Source organism: Lithobates pipiens, unplaced genomic scaffold (assembly GCF_037356315.1).
Source record: "Lithobates pipiens isolate NorthernLeopardFrog02 unplaced genomic scaffold, aLitPip1_a1.2 Scaffold_25, whole genome shotgun sequence".
Taxonomy (NCBI): domain Eukaryota; kingdom Metazoa; phylum Chordata; class Amphibia; order Anura; family Ranidae; genus Lithobates; species Lithobates pipiens.
In genome coordinates, this window is record NW_027507787.1 from 145,418,190 (window position 1) to 145,441,094 (window position 22,905).

Consider the following 22,905-nt stretch of genomic DNA (forward strand, 5'->3'; position numbering starts at 1 on the left):
TCCCCTGACCCTGTCCTGGTGCCATAGTCACGCTGGTACTCATTGATGGCCCTCTGCTGCGTGTGTGAAGCCACTGCAGCATGGCCAACATTGAGTTCCACCTGGTGGGCATGTTACAGATCTGATAGGCGGGTTCTTGGGCAGGTTCTATTCCTTTTGGAGGTCAGCCAGCCAAGCACTGGCATTATAGGACTGTCAGAAATGCACACAGACTTTCCTGGCCTGCCTTCAGGACATCCTGTAAGCCGGGTACCTGCTGAAGAACCACTGCACCACCAAGTTAAGGACATAAGCCACACAGGGCACATGGCTCAGTTGTCCCTGTCAGAGGGCGGAGAGAAGGTTGTTGCCATTGTCTGAACCACCGTTCCTGGCTTAAGCTGGCATGGCGTGAACCACCTCTCAGCCTGCCCCTGCAGAGTTGACAGAATATCTGCCCCAGTGTGGCTCCTGTCCCCCAAGCACACTAGCACAAGCACCGCATGGCATCTTTTTGCCCGCGTACTTGAACGCCTACGGAGCACAGCTGGTTCCGAGGACAAAGCACAGGAAGAGGCCATGGAGGATGAAGAGGAAGAGTAGGTGGAGGAGAGGTGTGTTAGAATCACCAGTAGTAGCATTTTGGAGGCGTGGTGGCGGAACAACCTCCAACACTACTGTACCTTGTCCTGCATCCTTCCCAACTGCCATAAGAGTCACCCAATGCGCCGTGATAGATAGGCAACATCCCTGTCCATGCCAGCTGGACCACGAGTCAGTGGTAATATGCACTTTACCGCTGATCGCCCTGTCCAGAGAGGCCAAGACATTGTCTTCCACATGCCGGTAGAGAGCCAGAATCGCCTTTCCATGGGAAAAAGTGGAGTTTGGGAACCTGCCACTGAGGAACAGCACATTGCACAAACTCACGGAAGGGGGCAGAGTTTACCAACTGAAATGGCAGCAATTGAAGTGCTAGCAAGTTAGCCAAGCTAGCATTCAACCGCTGGGCATGTGGATGGCTGTGCAGGTTTCAGAGAGGACTGAAGGTATAGTGGGTTTGGAGATCCCAGCTGATGAGGTGCAAGGAGAGGTCTGCTTTGTTCTTTGGTGTGGGTCTTTAAGGTACGCTTGCCAATGAACTGCATGGCAGATCGACATATGTCCGGTCAAGCATGTGGTGCCCAAGCTGATGTTTGGGCCACGCGAGATACGCTTGAGACATATGTTTCAAATGGCAGCAGTGTGATCTGATGCGCTCATCTCAAAAAAGGCCCACACCAAAGAACTTTTGGAATAACTCAGAGGCAGCGCTCTGCACATGCGGAGCTCTGAGGTGTGATGCAGTTGGTGTGCTGCCCTTAAGCTTGCCCCTGGAGGGCATCTTGCCTCGTTGGAGATGTGCCTCCTCCTCCTCTCAGGCACCCACGTAGAGTCAGTGACCTCATCCCCTCCCTCCCTCATCCCTGGAGCAAACCTGGCAGTATGCTGCAGCTGGGAGAACATGACTGCCAGATTACTGTCCTTCTTGGGCATCCCCTCTCTCTGGGCTCATGTTACTGCCATCCTCTAGCTGGGTATCATCATCAGAGCCTTCAAAATGCTGAGCATCCTCATGGAGCATGTACCCAATACTGTTTTCAAACAGTTTCGGGGGCTCCTCAGGAGGACATTGTGGGGCTAGGGAAGGAGTGACTGATGACATTGAGCCGAGGAAAGAGGCTGCGTTGCCAGCTGCTTTGCCAGTACCCTGAGCCTGGGTGAGAGAGGATGAGGATGGCTTGGTCATCCACTCTACCAAGTCTTCAGCATGTTTCGGCTCAACGCGTCCAGCTGCCGAAAATAAGGACAAATGTGTCCCATGGCCACATGCTGATAAGGATCCACCGTGTCCACAACCAGCACTGTTGCCTCTAGCATCAGAGCCTGCTTGCCCTTGTTTATTGGCTTGCGATTGCCTGCATCTCCTTGTTGGCCTTCCAGACATACTAATGGCCTGCAGGGAAATGTAGCTGCACAAAGCTGTGATGTATACACCGATATATTGCAGCTAGCAGAATCAACTGCCTGCCTGTAGTATTATTAGTATGAGAACACCAGCAATTGGGGTAGCTTTATGTGCACACTGTGCAGAGGACGCAGTACACCGACTGTAATTACCGCAGCTGCCTGCGTTATAGGATCAGCAGAACACCAGCAATTGGGGTAGCTTTAGACGCACACTGTGCAGAGGACACAATACACCGACTAATTACTGCAGCTGCCTGCCTGTGGTATAGGATCAGAACACCAGCAATTGGGGTAGCTTTAGGTGCACACTGTGCAGATGACACAATACACCGACTAATTGCTACAGCTGCCTGCGGATAGGATCAGCAGAACACCAGCAATTGGGGTAGCTTTAGGTGTACACTGTGCAGGTGGCACTTCACTATATTCTGCTGGAAAGTACTCCATTTTTTAATGGCTGTCACTCCACTATGTTCTGTTGGATGTGAATCCACTATTTTCTGCTGGATATCACGCTACCATGCTGTGGATCGGATGTCAATCCACTATGTCTTGTTGGATACCACTGCATTATATTCTGCTGGATGTCATTCATCAGGCCCTGCTGGTTGCCACTCCATGTTTTTCTGGATATCACTCAATCATGTTCTGTTAGATGTCATTCCACCATGTTCTGCTGGATGTCACTTCAACAAGTTCTGCTGGATGTCATTCACCATGTTCTGCTGGTATGATTCAGAGAATGTAACAGAGTCTGAATTACATGCTCTGGTCTCACTAGACCCTGACAGTGGCAGGAGATTAGAGAGGTTTCAGGGTCCAGTGGCTCCTATATCTTAGACTTTTTTGGCTCGTTTTCCTCTCTAATTTACTAAATGTTGTTTTGTATCACCAATGTCACCATAATCTGTAATCATTCTGCTTCCAGGCCATGCTAAAAATGGAGGACGTGAACTGTATCTGTGTGGATTGGCACGGTGGCTCTATGGGGCTCTACACTCAAGCTTCAAACAATATCCGTATTGTGGGGGCTGAGTTGGCTTATTTCACGAAAACTCTCCAGGTAGCAAAAATTACCCCTTTTTAATTCTTAGATTCTGCATACCAATACAAAAATACTTTAGCTATAAAAGCAAAAAACAAAGCTAAACCATCAGTTTGTTTGCTAGAACTTGTCTTCCATCTTCTCACTGATATATCACAATAGGTGGCATAGCCCTGCTGGCCTGCTGCAATTTTATAATTTTAATTTTATAAAGAAAACCTGAAGTGTGAGAACTATTAAGCTTTAATTCCTGACCTGCTACCCAGAATGCTAGTTTCCTGGCTGTAATGTCAGTGGCACAGAACAAACAGGTCAGGGAAGTCAAAGTAAGGTCAGAACACCTGTATGATTATTCCAGGTCAGAAAGTACCAAAGCCATTGGAACTAACAGCTATGCAACTAGCATTTTCAGTAGAGACCAGCAACAGCAGCATACACACTATCCTACTACAGGTCTCCTTTGGCAGGTAAAACAGTTTCCCAATATGTAGTTGATATGTGTATTTAGCCGTTTGGTTGGAGTTAAAATGTAAGAAAATAATTTGCTAAAATTTGTATGTTTTGTGCTTTTTTTACAAGAATGATTTTGATTATTCTCCATCCAATGTCCACATTATTGGGCACAATCTGGGGGCACATGCAGCAGGTGAAGCTGGGAAGAACCACCCTGAAATTGGCAGAATAACCGGTGAGTTCCTTCAAATGGAGGCTTACAGCACACAAGTTCTTTCTTCTAAACCTTTCTGTAACTTTTTACTCTGGAGGAACTCATAAAATTTTAAGGTCTCAGAGAACCCTTACTAAAGCAACATAATGCAAAGTAATAGTGAAGTGCCTCATATAAAAGAAAAAAAAATAAATAAAAAAAAAAAAAACTTCAAACAAAAATTATTCCAATAAAGTCCAAATAAAATTGCAATATAATGTCCAATGGTAGTGAACAAGGTCAATGAGTAACATCAATGGTGGTGTAACAGATCTACATAAAATGTTGTCTCAGTGATCTCCCACCACCAACTGAATTTCAAACTCACCGGAGTGAGTAGCTGCCATCACAGCACCAAAAGACACCCAAAGCTGTGTTGATCCAGCAAAGAATGTAACAGCATAGGGTCTCCAAGGACTTCTCCTTATGAAACATTAAACTGCAGATAAATGAAGCTCACAAGAGCCAAAAAGGGTTCCAATGGTGTAGTAATTATTGTAAAATTCATACAGCAGATCAGTGTCGGAGCAACTGGGCGCTGCCCCCTCTATCCATTGCCGCCACCCTCTATTCATGCTTTATGATACGTGGCCGTCACCACCTAATCATGTGTCCAGCCCCTTTCAGGACATCGGGCGCATGAATTACATCGGCTAGGGAGTTTTTTTGAAGCACCTGATTAGAACCAGAGGCTCTAATAGGTTTAGAAATAGGGTGGGCTTGTGGCGCAGAGCATTGCACCACAAGCTCACCCAGGTGTTAGAACGGAAAATTAATATTCACTATTAAAACACTGATCCTCAATCCGAACAATCAGAAGTGGCCCGTTTTCCGATTGGCTGAAAAGAGAAGAATCCCAATTGGCAGCCAGGGAGGAAGCGGAATCTACCGCAATGTCCGTGGGAGAGCAGGGAAGGGAAGCTGCTGCCAAGTAGGAGAAGCCATTGCCGAGCAAGGGAAGCCGCCAGTGAAGCACGGCAGAAGTGGATGGGGTAAGTGCTCCAGACCTGACCGACCGGGGGGAGGGGGGGGGGCGTTAGTGGTACTGTTTGCTGCCCCCCCCCCCAGAAAAAATTACCACCGGCCACCACTGCAAAACAGATAAAGAACAGTAAAATGAGAATAACTCACATTTGAATGCCGCTGTCTACCCAGAATTGAACAGTGGCATGAAGTCAGCACCAAAATCTCCTCCTCACATCAAATTCATCAGTAGTCAGTGTGATTGGCATTGGCATTGGCAATCAGTAGGATAAATACAACCCTTATAGTGGTGGTCAGAATTCCACTCTTACAGACAGATCTGTAAAAAAGATCACTGGTTTCATGCTACTGGCTCTGTCAAGTAGTGTTGGCCCTGGAACTATGTAGGCATCAAATGGGAAGTCATAGCTCATGAAAACCTCTAGCAACCTCTGAAAATTGGTTGTTCTAAACGGTCATGTCAAATCTGTTACTTGATTTTACCAGGCCATTTTCAGAGGCAAGTTTTAGTACATTTACTTAGTCCAAGCAGTGCTGATACACAGAGGCATCTATGCTATGCATCACTACTGCTTGGACCTGGAAGGAGACAGGCCACTAAAATATTTTCCTTAAAAGTTAACTGTTATTTTTGCGCTGGCTCCTGAAGAGCACACGCTGTGTGTTTTTTTCCCCCATTTAACATTCCTGGAACCGCTGTTTGGTTTTGGGGTTCAATTACACCAAATTGTGGTCTCAGTACCAATCTAGCTGGATTGGGCTGTGTTCTGCTTGGCTATAGGTGGTGCTGTCATCTCTGGCAGGTGTGAGAATGTAGTTCAGCTGGGTGCATTGAGTGCCATTTTTCTCGGAACCAACTCAGTGGACGTGTCATCCTGCTGTGCATTCTGGGAGAGAATACTTAAGGTACTGACATCACATACTTCGGGGTTTCCGACCCAGATGTGCTTTCTGTCTGTTTGGTCCCGGTCCTTCTGACCAGCCCCCAGGGCTCTCATGGCCTGGGGTGCGGATCCATCCAATTCCGAGTCTCAAGGCTGGCTACCCCGAGGCAAAGTAACTCAAAGGAGGATTCGGAGGTAGTCTGGTGTGGAGAGGCCCAGCAACTGAAGAAGCAACCAGGGGAGGACTCTTCAGGAGAAGGCCACGCGGAAGGCTGGCTTCTCAGAAAGAGCCCGGAGGCTTAGTTGAAAGACCCCAAGCGAATCTACACTGTGACCACGTCCCATAGTGACGAAACGCGTAGGGAGGAGGAGCGACGTCCTGACGCCACTAGCGCACGTGTTTGTTCCGGAAGTATTGGGCGCTGCATATCGAGACCGGCCGGCTCGAATTTGTTACGCGATCTATACAATTGATATCTTGTAAGTGCGCAATTTGCTTTTTCTACTTTATTAAAATACTTGGGTTTTACACTATTGCGAGTTTTATTTCCTTTATGTAAACTGATGAGAGGAAGTTTTTTTGGAGGCTGGGAGAAGTAACGGGTTCCTTTATCCACCTGTGAATACCCTGGACTGGGGGAATCAGTCACTTGCACTGTATGGTTCTCTGTAACAAAGAACCATATACCTTCGGTAAGCGGCAGTAATATCTGTGGTGGAGGTCGTGCACTATTCACAATAATTTTGGATGGTTTGCTGTCAGCTGTCAGCGGTGCCTGTCTTTCGGCAAATAGCTCCTAAACCGTGTAGGTTTAGGAGATATTTCTTGGACCTACAGGTAAGCCTTAATCTAGGCTTACCTGTAGGTCAAAGTGTGTTGTAAGGGTTTACACCCACTTTAAGCGGATCTGGTGTCAGTCTCTGCAGTTCTTGGGCCATCAACCTCGGGAAACCCCTAGACATATACGAGGTACAAGAAGGTAACGGTAAGCCCAATAAAATCAGCAGCTCCTTTGGGGGTTAGTGCTACATTATAATTAAAAAATATATAATTTCCAGTACTCAACTGTGGTCACAAGTGCACTAATATGCTATAATAATTTTAAGTGTGCAATAAACATGTAGCACTACCCCCCCCCCCCCCCCCCCCCAGGAGACGCTGAATTTTTAGTCCCCCTACTCTTGCACAGCCAGGCAACACGCATTTCCAATTCTCATCCAGACACGAAAAATCCATCCATGGGCTTGTTTTTATTGTTTTATCGGGGAAAACAACTTGGACAGGGTATAGGGATTATAGGATGCCCAACTTGACTTGAAAAACAACAGTTGATAGTCGCAGTCTCTATGAATCAATGGCAAGGCTCTTTACAAACCAGGAGCTCTGTCCCCTTTAGTGAAAAAGTTCAAAGTTCCAAACTGTATACCGAAGTATCATGTCTCCTCAGTAGAACCTCAGACAGTTCTTACACTCGCCGATAGTATCAGCCCATCTGGCTGCCTTGACTACAAGCCCACCAATGATTAGGATTAAGCCCAACGCTGTCTCTAAGAAAGTATGCTATGTCTGGCATTCTTTTCCTTTTTTACTCCCGAGGCACTTACCCCATCATTTGATTCCTGCTGCAATGGGCAAGACTTCTGTTCAGGCTTCCTATTTTCCAGATCCTCGCATGCCAGTCAGGACGTCTTCTACACAAGACCCAAAGATAACAGAGATTTCACTCTTAGGATTCCTCTCCTTAGCTCAAAAACAGCAACCTCTGCACTTTCACCAGACTCCCTTGCTGACCAGGCTTGATATTTAAGCGCTAATCTAGCCATCCTGACAGTGCCTTCTACCTGGAGACTGGCCAGATTCCCTCAAGTAAACAGATCAGGACCGCCTACCCTCTGCCCACTAACTTCCAGAAGCTTCTCCAAGCTTCTAGAACCAGAGGGAGGTACCAGAGACATGCCCTGTAGAGCCCTCTATTACTGTCCTAGAGTAACTCGACTCAGTCAACTGCCATGAGTCAAAAAAAAAAAATATATATATTTAACCATCAACCCCTGTAAGCCTTCCGCACTGAGGTCTAATCTGCGGAAAAACCCTGAAGCACACTCTGTCTTTAGCCTTTTCTCTTATATTCATTGGCCGACACAGCTCCTCTCTGTAACAAATGGGTTGTTAGCCTTATCACTAGGCGAATACTAGGCATAGTTATAACGCAACACTCAGAACTCTTAGTTCCGCCCAGGGGGGCGGTCCCTTGGGCCACAACCCTCCACCCTGCCAAGCAGCATCAGTTTTATTTTTGCCAAGTAAAGGAGAAGGACCTGGTAACCCTGCAGGCCCATCGGTCCGTGCTTTTTTACGCAGAAGCTTGTGTTTTTGATGAATGATCCTGTGATCTACTATCAACAGCCGGCTGGGTGACAGGCTGGATACCCTTATCCTTGTAGTCTCCCCAGCCCGGCCATTGAGCGTGTGCTGGTCACAGCTCAAGGAGGTGGTCGGTGAGCTTTTATGCTCCAGGCGTACATATGACCAGGCTACTGATGTCTGCGTCACAGTATGCCGATGCCAGTAACTACCCTGTACTGATCAGGAGTAGATCTACAATGGAATGTCTCCCAGCTCTTTGAGACTGGCAAGTACAGCTCTCCCTGCCTGGTGGGGCTAAACAGCTGGGCATTCCCTGGGAGGTCGATTTGGGGGTTCCTCACCTCCCTCTCTTCTCTCCCCTGTCCCTATCTTCCCTTCCCTCCCCCTCACATGGGGGGGATGCTGCATTTGGTGCTAAGTGGTGTGTGCGTGCAAGATCCCCAAGGGCTCTCACCTGGGATAGGGAACTAGCTGGCTGGTGGAGTCCTGGATCCTGTGTGTTAAGCTCTCGGAAGGTGCCTGTGAGGGCCTGCTGTGTTTTCGGTGCAGCATTGTGTCTGTCACATTCTGTCTCTGTACCTCATGGAAGCTGGCCGGCGGCCATTTTAGGTGTGGGCGAGGGCAGCGTGTCTGCCTGGGCTTCAAGGTGGACATTTTCCCAGTGCTCTCCTATTCAGGACACTGGCGGTAATTTTTTTAGAAGCCTGAGCACGTTTTTCAGTGTTCTCCAGCAGCTTGCATGTGCTCACAGCCATTTTCCCTGTGTTTCCTGTCTGTTTACTGGACGCTGTGTGGCCATTTTATTGCAGCCTGAGCACGTTTTTCAGCTTGTTTAGTGCTCATTCTGATGACTGCCACAGACAGTTTGTTTCCTCCTGGGAGCACTCGGGGTCTACAGGCATTACTTGTGAACAGTGCAGAAATCCTCAGGGTGGTGAGTCCAGTGGGTTAGAGGCCCTCAGTCAGCAGCAGCAAGGAGGGTGGGACTGTCACTGTCCTAAGTCCCCTTCGGGTGGCAGACAGGGTAAGGTCAGCATGGCTTCAGAAACTGGTGTTTCTTCCCCCGAAATCCAGGCAATTGCAACCGGGTCACCTGCGGAATGCGCAGTACCCATGGACACCCTGACGGCGGTCCTCAATTTGTTTGTGGCCAAGATGGAGGCAGTGCATGGGAAGAAAGGTACTAAAAAGTGCCCCCCCCCCCCCCCGTCCTCTGGGGTGAGCTCTGACGCAGACTCGGGTCCTGCGGAGGCTGGTGATCCCTGCTTTGTATTGTCAAACGACGCTGACTAGGACCATTCGAACAGTGAGGATGAGTCCCTGTACGGCGGGACAAAGCGCTTGTTGGAGCACTTATCACAGCTGTGCGTGATACCCAGATTCAGGAGCCAGCGGATCCCTCTGCTGATGTACCGGTCCTCTTTGGATCCTGCAAGCCAGCACGGTCCCCAAATACATGGCGGTGCGTTACGCTTTCTCAAAAAGTGGTCGGCTCCTCTGGTTGTGGACCCCCCCCCCCAGTATCCAGCTTAAACAAAGTAACCACAATCTCGGTTGAGGGGACTCCTGCATTCAAGGATCCCATGGACAGGAAGGCCGAGGTAGTGGCTCGTTCCTTGTTTATGGTTGTGGTGTCAGCCGTGCGACCTGTACTCGTATCCGCACTGGTGTTGCAGACACTGACTGAGTGGGCAAAACTTTTGCACCGCGAATTGGGAGAGCAACAGGCTTCCCCTGTCTGCATGGAACTAGCAGACCAACTAGTGCAAGGCCTTAAGTACGTCTGACGCAGCCCTAGATACTCTCCCTCTGTTATCCAGGGCCTTAGTGTCAGCTGTGGTGCTGAGGTGCCTAATTTGGCTGAAATGCTGGTCTGCTGACCAGGCATCCAAAAAAGCCCTGATGGATCTTCCCTTCCTTGGCAACCGGCTCTTTGGAGCCTCATTAGATGACATTATTAAAAATGCCACCGGTGGTAAGAGTACCCTACTCCCACAGGCCAGGAAGGCTAAGGAGCCACGCTGTAGGCAAAGGCCCTCTTTTTCCATTCACAAGCGACTTTTTTTGTCCACCCGGAGCTTCGACAAAACGTCCCCAGCCTGGCAGGACACCCACGGATGGTCAAAAACGTCCCTGGAACCGCAAGCCTAACAAGCCTGCTAATAAAAGTGCTACCACAAGAAGGTTTGCCCCCCACCCATGTCTCGGGTGGGGGGGCGCTTTCGGGAGTTTGTAGCCCGGTGGTCCTCCCGGTTATCCGACCAATGAGTCTGCGATCTGATTTCCAGAGGCTACAAGATAGAGAGTTTCTCTTGGCCGCCAAACAGATTCTTCCCCTCCAGCATGCCCGTATCCCTGGTTCGCCAGGAGGCCCTGTTGGGGGCGGTAAGGGATTTGCTGAATCTTGGGGTGATTGTACCGGTTCCGGAATCGGAAAGCTTCCAGGGATTCTACTCAAATCTGTTTGTGGCTCCCAAGAAGGAAGGGATACGTCTGATCTTGGACCTAAAAGCCCTCACTTTGTAAAAGTCCAGAGGATCAGAATGGAATCAGATTGCCCAGTAGACGCTGCACTCCATCAAGGGGACTCCCTGGCGTCCTTAGACATCCAGGATGCGTACCTGCACATACCCATATGCCTTCGGCATCAAAAGATTCTGCGATTTGCAGTGGGGGAAGCCCACTACCAGTTTGTGGCTGCTCCTCCCCCCCCCCCCCCCCGAGTCTTTACCAAGGTATTGGCTCCAGTTTTGGCATTGCTGCGGCAATGTGTGATCGCCATCGTGGGATACCTAGACGATCTCCTCCTGAGGGCATCTTCCATCTCAGAATTAGAGGAGGATGTGGCAATCACCATGCAGACCCTGCAAGAATTTGGGTGGCTGTTGGACCTAAAAAAAGACGGTGATTGTGCCAACCCAGCATCTGGAGTACCAAGGCTTGCTGCTGGACTCCATGGAAGCGAGAGTTTTTCTCCCTTCAGACAAATTGCAGACTCTCAGATCCGCGGTAAAACTGCTGATGAACCACAAGTGGTTGTCGCTCCACTTTTGCATGCGAGTACTGGGGCTCATGTTGGCCTCCTTCGAGGCAGTACCTTATGCCCAGTTACAGACCAGAGTCCTACAGGAGGAGATTTTGACAAAATGGGACAAATCTCAGTTGTTCCTGGATAGACAGATCCAGGTGAGCCAGTCCATCAGAGACTCACTGATCTGGTGGTTGAGGTCCCCGGTGATTCAGTCTGGGAAATCATTCCTTCCTCTGAAATGGACGGTGATCATAACGGACGCCAGTCTATCCGGCTGGAGTGGATTGATGGGGGTTCAGTCGGCTCAGGGCCTCTGGTCGATGGAAGAATCCAAGTTGCCGATCAATCTACTCGAATTGAGAGCGATCAGGCTGTGCCTCTACACATGGCGTCCGATCAGGATACAGTCAGACAACGCCACGGCTGTGGCATACGTCAATCGCCAAGGGGGTACAAGAAGCTCAGCCGCTGCACGGGAGGTCGCTCACATATTTTGGTGGGCAGAGCGACACGTACCGGCCCTGTCAGCCATTTACATCCCGGGAGTGGAGAACTGGCAGGCGGACTATTTGAGTCGACAGATGCTGGACCTAGGGGAATGGGCGTTGCATCCGGAGATGTTCAGGTTACTGTACCTGAAGTGGAGCACACCAGACGTGTCCAGGACAAGAGATCCATGGGCCGATGCGTCAGATGCACTGGTGGCTCCGTGGGATCAGTATCAGCTGATCTACGCCTTTCCGCCAAACAAACTGTTACGTCTGCTTCGCAGAGTGGAAGCCGAGGGAATCCCAGAGATACTGGTTGCCCCAGATTGGCCTCAGCGTCCCTGGTACGCAGACCTGGTGCATCTGGTGGCAGACACTCCCTGGCGACTGCCGCTGCAAGAGGACCTTCTGTCTCAATGTCCGATTCTCCATCCTGCTTTACCATCGCTGGCTTTAATGGCATGGCTGTTGAGTGCCAGGTGTTGAGGAACCGGGGTCTGACAGACTCAGTGATTCCAACTATGTTGAGAGCATGGAAATCTTCTTGGAAGATATACCATTGTACCTGGAAGGCCTACATCTCCATGTGTGAGGAGAAAGGATGGCATCCGCGCTCCTTTTCCATATCCAGGATCCTGACGTTTCTCCAGAAAGGAGTTGACCAGAGATTGCATTAAGCACTATCAAAGGGCAAAATTTCAGCCTTAGCTGTCTTTTTTCAACGACCCCTTGCGTCACACTCTTTAGTGAGTACCTTCGTTCAGGGGGTACGACATGTAGTCCCTCCGGTGCGTCCATCGTTACCCCCATGGGATTTGAACCTGGTGTTGCCGCCGTTTGAAAATATCAGGGAGATTCCCCTGTTGACTCTTTCCCAGAAAGTGGTCTTTCTAGTGGCCATCACATCAGCCAGGAGGGTTTCGGATCTGGCGGCCTTGTCCTGCAAGTTGCCCTATCTGGTTATCCAAAAGGATAAGGTGGTGTTGCGTCCGCAACCGTCTTTTCTTCCTAAAATGGTCTCAGCTTTTCATATCAATGAGGACATTGTATTACCATCTCTGTGTCCTAAGCCGATGCACCCGAAGGAGGTGGCCTTTCATGCTCTTGACCTGGTTAGGGCTCTGAAGGTGTATTTGTCTGCCACGGCTCCTTTTCGGAAGTCAGACTCACTGTTTGTTTCGATGAATGGTCCAAAGAAAGGCATGGCGGTCTCGTCGGCCACCATTTCCAGGTGGATCAGACAGATTGTAGTACAAGCCTACGCCTTGAAGGGGCAGGTGCCCCCCCTTTCCGGTCACGGTCCACTCCATAAGGGTAATCAGAATGTCTTGGGGATTCCGACACCAAGCGTCGGTCGCTAAGGTGTGTAAGGCGGCGACCTGGTCATCTGTCCATGCGTTTACCAAGTTCTACAAGGTAGAAATCAGTGCATCGGCTGATGCCTGTTTTGGCCGCAAAGTTTTGCAGGCGGCCTTGTAGTTGCAATTGAATATGCAATAATAGGATTTTTATATACAGCTTACCTGTAAAATCGTTTTGAGAGTACATCACGGGACACAAGAGCTGAATTATATAATGGGTTATATAGGCACCTCTGGTGATTGGACACTGGTTAACCCCCAATTAAGGAGAATTCCTCCCCCATATAACCCCTCCCATATGGGAGGCACCTCAGTTTTGTAGCAAAGCAATAAGAAACCACGTAAAACCCAAGAAGGGCGGGAGCCCTGTGTCCCATGATGTACTCAAGAGGCAAGGTGTATATAAAAATCCTATTTTCTTGATCATACATCATGGGACACAGGAGCTTCATTACAAAGTGGAATGTCCCAAAGCAATACTCAGATTGAGGGGAGGGAGACAGATCAGAATCATAGACCGCCATGGACCAGAGGATCTAAACTGCAGCCTGCAGTACACTGCGCCCAAAAGGAGATATCCTCTTGCCCTCTTACATCTACCTGATAAAATCTGGTGAATGTGTGGACTGATGACCAAGTTGCAGCCTTACAGATCTGAGCCAGGGAGGCCTGGTGATGCACTGCCCAAGAAGCACTTACAGCCCTCACTGAGTGCGCTTTCACGTGAAAAGGAGGACTCTTCCCCTTTACACTATAGGCCTGAAAAATAACCTGTCTAATCCAACTTGAGAGAGAGTGGATTTTGATGCCGCCTGGCCCTTCCTAGGGCCTTCCGGCAAAATAAATAAGCAATCAGTTTTTCTTATCTGAGCAGTTGCCTGAAGATAGATACCGATTGCCTTTACCACATCTAAAGTGTGCAAAGACTCTTCTTCTGCGGACTGTGGATCCGGAAAAAGGGATGGTAGGATTACATCTTGATTCCAATGGAATCCTGAAACCACCTTAGGCAGAAAGGACCTATTAGGGCGCATTACTACCCGGTCCTTATGAATAATTAGATAAGGTTCCTTGGTGGAGAGAGCTGCTAGTTCTGACACTCTTCTAGCCGAGGATATGGCTATCAAGAAAACCAATTTTTTAGTCAAAAGAACTAATGAAGCCTGATGCAAAGGTTCAAATTGTTGCCCCTGCAAAGCCGAGAGAACCAAATTCAGATCCCATGGGCATACCGGAGGTTTGACTGGTGGCCTTAACCGCATAGCCCCCTGGATGAAAGCCCGCACAAGGGAATGTGATGCAAGTGGCTTCTGGAAAAACATTGACAAGGCCGAAATCTGCACCTTGATAGTGCTTACGGCCAAATTCATTTCTAGGCCTGACTGGAGGAAAGCCAAGATCCTGCTAATGACATACTCCCCTGGGTTCACACCAGGAAACACATGCCTTCCAGATTTTTTTTTAGTAAATAAGCCTGGAGGCTGGCTTTCTGGCACTGACCAGAGTAGAAAGAACTGGCTCCGAAAGCCCACGATCTCTCAGAATGTGGGTCTCAGCAGCCAAACCGTTAAACTTAGACTGTGTAAAGCAGGATGGTAAATTGGACCCTGCGAGAGTAGATCTGGCCGGAAAGGAAGGATCCATGGCCTGCCTACTGCCAACCTCAAGATCTCTGCGTACCAAGGTCGCCTGGGCCAAGCCGGGGCTACCAAAAGAACCGACTTTGTTTCCCTCTTCACTCTTCCCAGGAACCGTGACAGAAGCAGCAATGGTGGGAAGGCATAAATTAGATTGTACTGATCCCAGGGAACGGTTAGAGCATCTGACCCCTGAGCAAGTACATCTCTTGTCCTTGACACAAATTTGTCCAGTTTTCTGTTGAAACCGGACGCAAACAGATCTACGTCTGGAGTGCCCTATTTGTGACATATGATCCAAAATACGTCGGGTGTAGAGCCCATTCTCCTGGGCATAACTGTTGGTGGCTTAGAAAATCCGCTTGCCAATTTTCCACTCCTGGAATGCAGACAGGCATGGAACATGCCTTTCTGCCTAAGTATGCGATTCACCTCTTTGTGCAATCAGACTCCTGGTGCCACCCTGGTGATTGATATAGGCCACAGCTGTGGCATTGTCGAACTGAACTCGAACAGGGAGACCCCGTAGTCTGTAAGACCAGTTTATGAGAGCCATATAAACTGCCCGGATCTCCAAAACATTTATGGGCAATAGCTTCTCGATCGCAGACCATTTCCCCTGCGAGCACGACTCCCCCCCCCCCCCCCCAACACTGCTCCCCAGCCTGTCAGGCTGGCATCTGTAGTTATAATCTTCCATGGAAGAGGAAGAAAAGTTTTGCCTTTCAGCAGATTCTTGGTCTGTAACCACCAACCGAGACTCCTGCGTGTCCCTGGGCATAGACACATAGGAAGGTCCAAGGCCTGGGGCTTCCTGTTCCAAGCCGCAAGGATGCATCTTTGCAAAGGCATTGAGTGAAACTGGGCGAATGGAGCGGCCTCGAAGGAGGTGACCATTTTCCCTAACAGTCTCATACACAACCGAATGAAAGGGGGGGGGGGGGGTAGATCTTCTGCCCAGAACTAGGCGCACCAGATCCCCTGTAGCCATGGCCTTGGTAGAAACACCCCGCCCTGAGCGGTGTCGATGACCATGCCCAGATACTCCAACCTGGTAGCAGGCTGTAGGGACGACTTTTCTAGGTTTATAATTCAACCTAGGCGTTCCAGGTGTTCTAACGTTCTGGTAACCCTCTTGACTAGCGCTACCGTTTTCTCTATGAGAAGCAAATAGTCTAGATAATCCATCACGGTTATACCCTGAGCTTTTAGGTTTGCCAAGAGAGGGTCTAGAATCTTTGTGAAGACTCGAGGAGCTGTAGCGAGACCGAGTGGCAAGGCCACAAATTGAAAATGGCGCTGATCTACCGCAAACCTTAGAAACTTTTGGTGTGCGGAAAAAATTGGCACATGAAGATATGCATCCTTGATATCTATTGATGCCATAAACTCTCCCCCTTGCAGGCAAGAGACCACAGAATGTATTGACTGCATTCGGAAAGACCGGATGCGCAAAAACTGGTTCAGATCCTTCAGATCCAGGATAGGTCTGACACCTCCATTTGGCCTCAACCCTGTTCTTTTGGGTCCACTTCCACTATCACCGCCTGGGATAGTAAGTGATCTAAGGCCAGAAGTATCGGTTTTTGCTTTACTGGATCCTTGACCTTAGGAAGCGAGAAAGGTGGAATCTCCTGAAACTCTAGCCTGTAGCCCAGAGATACCGAGGAGGTTACCCACTTGTCCCGGATCTCTTCCCGCCTTCCCCCCACTCGGCCGAGTGGGGGCGCCCCTTCACAAGGAAGCTTTTGGGCTCTGCTTGGCAGGCTGTCCCCAAGTCATTTTCTGCCCCTGGGCCTTTCCTGTAGAGGGAGGTTGGGAAGGCCGTCGCCACTGCTTAGAGCTTGATGCTCTGGGAGAAAGAGAATGCCTAAATGATGGACGTTTGCTCTTTTTGATTGGAAGAGAGTAGATTTACCCCCTGTAATCTTTTGGACGAATTTATCCAATTCCTCCCAATATAAGCGTTCCCCTGTAAACGGGAACCCAATCAAATACTTCTTACATGATAGCTAAGCTGCCCAATCTTTTAGCCATAGGGCTCTTCGCATGTGTACCAACAGGAGAGACAAACGAGATGCTTGTTGGACCGAATCTAAAATCGCATCAATCATAAAAACACAGAAATTTGAGGAATTTCTGCATAATTCTCCACTTCCTCACTGGGAAGAAGGCCAAGCATCTGCTTAGCCTGTTCCTTGAGGAACTGACACAACTGCACAGTTGCGACTGTAGGCTGCACTACAGCGCCAGCCATGGAAAAGGAGGCTTTCAATAACGTTTCCAGCTTCTTATCAGTTGGATCCTTAAATACCTGAGCATTATCCAAAGGACAGGTCAGGTTTTTATTCACACAAGAAACAGACAGATGGGACCCCCCCCCCCCCCCCATTTCTTGGTGAAACTTTCCTCCAGAGGATAAAGCATAGAAAACATTTTAGGAGGAGCAAACAGTTTAATCAGGATGTCCCCAATCCTCATACAACAATTTATCCATTAAGGGATGAATTGGAAAGGAAAAGGCAGTCTGTGGGATTTTCCTGACCCCCAGGGAAGAAACAGAGGATGTAGCGGCCTCAGCAGAGGGCATTCTGAATGTGGTACGCACCAACTCAGTATAATATTGAACCTGTTTTCTGAGTGCCTGGGAGGAGGGGACTCTCTCCTCTTCCTCTGACTCATCCGACTGCTCTTGATCCCTATCCCATGATAGGGATCTCTCCTCATTGTCAGAGGTGTCATCTGAAAGAGGAATCTCAGCAGAGGGAGGGGATCCACCCCTTTTTCTGCTATCTTTTAGGGAAGCTGAAATAAAATTCACGATTCTCCCTTCAAAACCCTCCAATGTAGCCTTAAGGGAGTCTTCAGTGACATACACTGGGGCTGAAACGTTAGGAGAGGCTGCAAAACCTGACAGGGGCACTGACTCTTCCTGTGAGGCTGGCTCCAGTCTTGAAGGGGGGGGGGGGGGGGAGGGAAATGGTAAACTACAGGCATTTTTAGGACCCCTAGACCTAGGCGGTGATTTACCAGTTCCCTTGTTACCTCCCCTGAGACCCTCTTACGAGGAGACCTAGTCCTAAGCTACAAAGCAGAGGTACTAGTACAAAGTGCAATCACTGTTGTGCTCCAAATCTCACAATAAATATATATATATATATATATATATATATATGCTTAACCACTTAAGCCCCAGACAGATTGTCAGCCTAAGGACCAGAGGTCTTTTTACAATTTCGCACTGCACTGCTTTAACTGGTAATTGTGCGGTCATGCAATGTTGTACCCAAACAAAATTTGCGCCCTTTTCTTTCCACAAACAGCTTTCTTTTGATGGTATTTGATTGCCTCCGCAATTTTTTTATTTTTTTTTTACGATATAAAAAAAGGAAAAAGACTGAAAATGTAAAAATTATATATATATATATATATATATATATATATATATATATATATATATATATATATATATATATATATATATATATTTTCTACTTTTTGTTATAAGAAAAATCGAATAAACTAATTTTTTGTCATACATTTAGGCCAAAATGTATTCAGCCACGTCTTTAGTAAAAAAAAAAAAAAAAAAAAAAAAAAAAAAAAAACTGTCAGTAATCGTATATTTATTGGTTTGCGCAAAAGTTATAGCGTCTACAAACTAGAGTACATTTTCTGGAATTTACACAGCTTTTAACCTCCCTGGCGGTATGATTCAGTCTGGAATAAGGTGCTGAAAGCGGTACAATTATTTTGCAAGTTAATCTGGCTTTTATTTTGTAGTCCTGTAATTCTTAGGAATAACGCTCTGAAATCTCTTCAAACCAGAGTCTAGCGGACATCCCGGGTATGATAAAGTTTATAATATAATAAAGAATAAAAATTATTCAATAATGTAATCAAATCCAAAAAAAAACTGAAAAAAAGGGACATGTTTTGGTTGCTATGGACAATCTCCAAATTCCAAGCAGTAAAAAAACAGTATTTATAATATAAAAGTGCATGCAGGGCATTGCACAAACCACTAGGGGCAAAGGGGGTGTGTATTTTTTACTACAGCACTGTAATCTGTAAGATTACAGTGCTGTGTGTGTTGTGTGTTTTTACTTTTTTGAATTTGCCGCCGTTCTCCGCTCCCGTGCGTCGTAACGTCGCAGGGAACGGAGCTCGGCGGCATTCGGCACTGTGAATCGAGCGCAGGACGGCTCGATCACACAGCGCGGCGGACATCGCTGGATCCAGGGGACAAGGTAAGTAACGATCCCTGTGTCCTCCCCTGCATCGAGCGGTGCAAACCCGAGTCTGGCTCGGGGTTACCGCTATTGTAATGAAAATCCCAACCCGAGCCAGACTCGGGATTACCGCTAGGGAGGTTAATTTATGACTGCCCATCTCATTTGAGGTGCTAAAATGGCAGGGCAGTACAAACCCCCCCAAATGACCCCATTTTGGAAAGTAGACACCAAGAAAATTGCTGAGTGACATGTTGAGCCCATTGAATATTTTTTTTTGTCCCAAGTGATTGAATAATCACAAAAAAAAAAAAAAAAAAAAAAAAAGTTTACAAAAAGTTGTCACTAAATTATATATTGCTCATACATGCCATAGTTATACGTGGAATTGCACCCCAAAATATATTCTGCTGCTTCTCCTGAGTACGGGGATACACCATATGTGGGACTTTTTGGGTGTCTAGCCGCGTACGGCACCCCGAAAACCAATTTTTGATTTCACTCCTCACTACCTATCACAGTTTCGAAGGCCATAAAATGCCAAAAATAGCACAACCCCCCCCCCCCCCCCAAATGACCCCATTTTGGAAAGTAGACACCCCAAGCTTTTTACTGAGAGGCATGTTGAGTCCATGAAATATTTTATATTTTGCCACAAGTTGCAGGAATATTACAAACTTTTTTTGTTCACTAAATGATATATTGCTCACACATGCTATGGGCATAAGTGAAATTACACCCCAAAATAAATTCTGCTGCTTCTCTTGAATATGGGGATACCACATGTGGGGGACTTTTTGGGAGCCTAGCCGCGTACGGGACCCCAAAAACCAAGCACCGCCTTCAGGATTTAAATATAAAACGCTACAAAAAAAAAAGTGTAGCGATCGCAGTGATCAGGCTTGACTCTGCGAACGCTGCAGTTATGCGTTTAGTGTTTTGTATGTGACAGTGATCGATCGATCGATACTGCACTTTGGTGGGCTGGGTGGAGGGGCAAAATGCAGGTGCTAGCAGGTATCTGGGCTGATCCCACTAACAATGCGTTTTTTTTGGAACCCTAAACTGCTGGGGACGCTAGTATAGATCTGATCAGATCAGATATGGATCCATTCAGATACTATACCACTATGGGAGGTTTAGGCTTTGCGCGTGGGTGTTAGTGGTGCTGGCACTAACCTAGCGCTGCCTGGGGCGACGCAGATCCTGATCCTAAAACCTAATTGAAATCACCCGCCGGGTGATCAGGGGATTAAACCTTTATTGGGTAATAAATGGTGGGTGCCCTGATGCTATAAAAAAAAGCAAACTAACCAGAGTCACCCGTAACACTTATACGGTGATCGCTGGTGAAAGGGTTAACTCTAGGAGCAATCAGGGGTTTAAAACCTTTATTAGGTAGTATATGGGTGTACCCAACGCTATAAAAACCTGGCGGTGAACCTAAAAAAAAACTAGCTACCTAGCGGCACCAGTGACACTAATGCAGCGATCAGAAAAACGATCGCTTAGTGACACTGGCAAAAGGGGGTGAAAGGGTTAACTCTAGTGGCAATCAGGGGGGTTAAACCTTTATGGGGGGTAGGGGGCAACCCTGGACCTAACACTAACTTCCCTGACACTTTTTACTGTCACAACTGACACTAAATGCAGTGATCAGTAAATAAATGATCACTGCAATCAGTGACACTGTGACTGGGGGGGGGGGGGGGGGGTGATTTGTGTGCCTATGTGTACCTACATGTCAGTGTAGGGATTGGTGCACTTACTATGTGTTCTCCTCGTAGTCCGGTCAAAAAGACCCGCCCCGAGGAGAGCGACATCACTTCCTCCCTACCTGTGTTTACACTACACAGGCAGGGGAAGCTTCTCATTCGCCAGGAGCGATCGAGAGGGGATGGTCAGAAACCAACGGCCAACCCCTCATCCCAGATCGCTCCTGAAGCGAAACGGACCGCCGCAGCCAGCGGGAGGGGGGTACGATCAGACCCCCCCACCCGCTGGAAGGCAAGCACGTACGGGTACGTGCTTGTGCCCATACATGGCATTCTGCCGACGTATATCTACATGCTTAAGTGGTTAAACTGCACAACCTGATGCTGAGTAGGTGTCTTAGGTTTGCCTGGATCCAATCCCTTAGGATGCTTACTGCCCACAGCTCCTGTGTCTTCCACTTACAGCCCCCTGGCGCTCTGGGCTTTTAAAATTGCCGCTTTAGCGCCTGCGCAGTAAAGCGCCATGCACGGCCCGCAACCACCCCCCCTCCTTCCATTAGTATGGGAGCGCGCTCAGCGTGCGTGCACGAGGACCGCTGGTCGTCCAAGGGGGGAGGGGGATCACCCGCGCAGGACCCCCAGACTACATGGGACCCCTCTCTTACCTCTACTGTGGCAGAGTCTGCAGCGGAGACGTGAGCCATCTGAAAAAAACAGGCTTTACTGAGTGTGTGTGTGTGTGTGTGTGTGTGTGTGTGTGTGTGTGTGTGTGTGTGTGTGTGTGTGTGTGTGTGTGTGTATCTGAAAGGCATGCATCAGGCTGCTCTTACCTACTCTTACTCTAGTGGTGGAAACCAGGTAAGACATACAACTACTCACATGAAGAAATCCATAATATATGATTTATATAGGATTAACTTCTTACCTGTCCTCGCCGCAGGAATTGCTGAAAACAGACAGATTCCAGCCTTCACCTATCACAGCGGGCAGAGTTGTGCCAACCTTCAGGATTTTTTGGGTTCCTTCTCAGAGGAAACTCTTACCTGGACATTGTAAAAGACTGCCAGAAACTTTCGTGCCACTATGTAAATAGTACACCAAGTCTGGTTCTCCCAGAGCCCAGTCTTCCAACAGGAGAGGACTTACAGGCAAAACCTTGTTTCTTCGGATGACAAGGCCCGGGTACCATATCTTGGGAGTCAAATATCGGCCCGAGATATGGATCCGGTTATCAAAGCCCTTAGACCCCTGCAGGGACCTGCACAGAGCTTTCTTCATAGCACATGTTTTATGTGACCAACCACCTTAGATACTGGCGAAAAAACTGAGGTGCCTCCCATATGGGAGGGGTTATATGGGGGAGGAATTCTCCTTAATTGGGGGTTAACCAGTGTCCAATCACCAGAGGTGCCTATATAACCCACTATGTAATGAAGCTCCTGTGTCCCGTGATGTATGATCAAGAAATATATTTTTTCCTGTTTTTTCGATAATAAAAAACGCAGTACTGTTATGTTAATGCACTGTTGCATTACTTCCGCAGGTCAGTGTGGTCTTGGGTGATCACTGATGTTGAGGATACCCTGTTTTTTTTTGTGGTGGTTTTCCACGCACTGCTTTTTTTGTGGGTATAGTTTCACTAGTTCCCATTTGCCATGATGGATGAAGTTTCTATGCTGTTTTTCTCACCCCTCGTTTTGGCACTGCTTGGGGACGTCCCATTTGTTACAGAGAGGAGCTGTGTCGGTCGGCGAATATAAGAGAAAATAGGATTTTTTATACTCCGTACACACCGTAAAATCCCTTTCTCTGTAATTCACCGCCCGACAGCACCCACCCCTCCTTTTTATCTTTACGTTATACTGCTTGTTGACATACTGATGCTGCTTGGCAGGGTGGAGGGTTGTAGCCCAAGGGACCGCCCCCCCTGGGCGGAACTAAGAGTTCTGAGTGTTGTGTTACAACTATGCCTAGTATTCTCCTAGTGATAAGGCTAACAACCCATTTTCTTTTTTTGTTTACAAAAGTTTTGACAGTTAGAACATACAAATATAATGCAATAGATGAAGTTTCAAGATGAACAAAAAAAAAAAAAAAAAAAAAAAAAAACACAAACACACACACACACACACACAGTACTATTTGGGATTTAAATGAAGAGCGAAAAGGTACAGTTCTTAAATGAAGTAGATATGGTGTTACAGTTGAAAGATTTGCGAATCGATGATGGGTATCAAGAGAGGATGTTCAGAATACATGTGTTAACCCATATTAGGTAATATTAAAAAGGGATTGATAATAAGTAATTAGGGTAAAGACCAGTATTTCCATTTATTGTTAAAGATATGTATGCTATCATGAAGAGTGTGATGGATCCTTTGAGATTTTAAGCATCTCCATCCGATTCAGAACCTGCAGCCATGATAGAGTATTAGTTCTCCAATTGAGTGCCATCATCCATTGGA

At 47.8% G+C, this 22,905-nt stretch overlaps 1 protein-coding gene across 1 annotated transcript in view; it reads left to right on the plus strand.

The window, feature by feature from the left end:
• Positions 1-22,905, plus strand: part of LOC143929785 (pancreatic lipase-related protein 2-like) — a 137,734-nt gene that overhangs the window by 71,141 nt on the left and 43,688 nt on the right. Inside the window, exons 7-8 of the mRNA XM_077453763.1 lie at positions 2,918-3,052; positions 3,614-3,722. Coding sequence (XP_077309889.1) covers positions 2,918-3,052; positions 3,614-3,722 — 244 coding nt within the window. The remainder of the gene's footprint in view (positions 1-2,917; positions 3,053-3,613; positions 3,723-22,905) is intronic.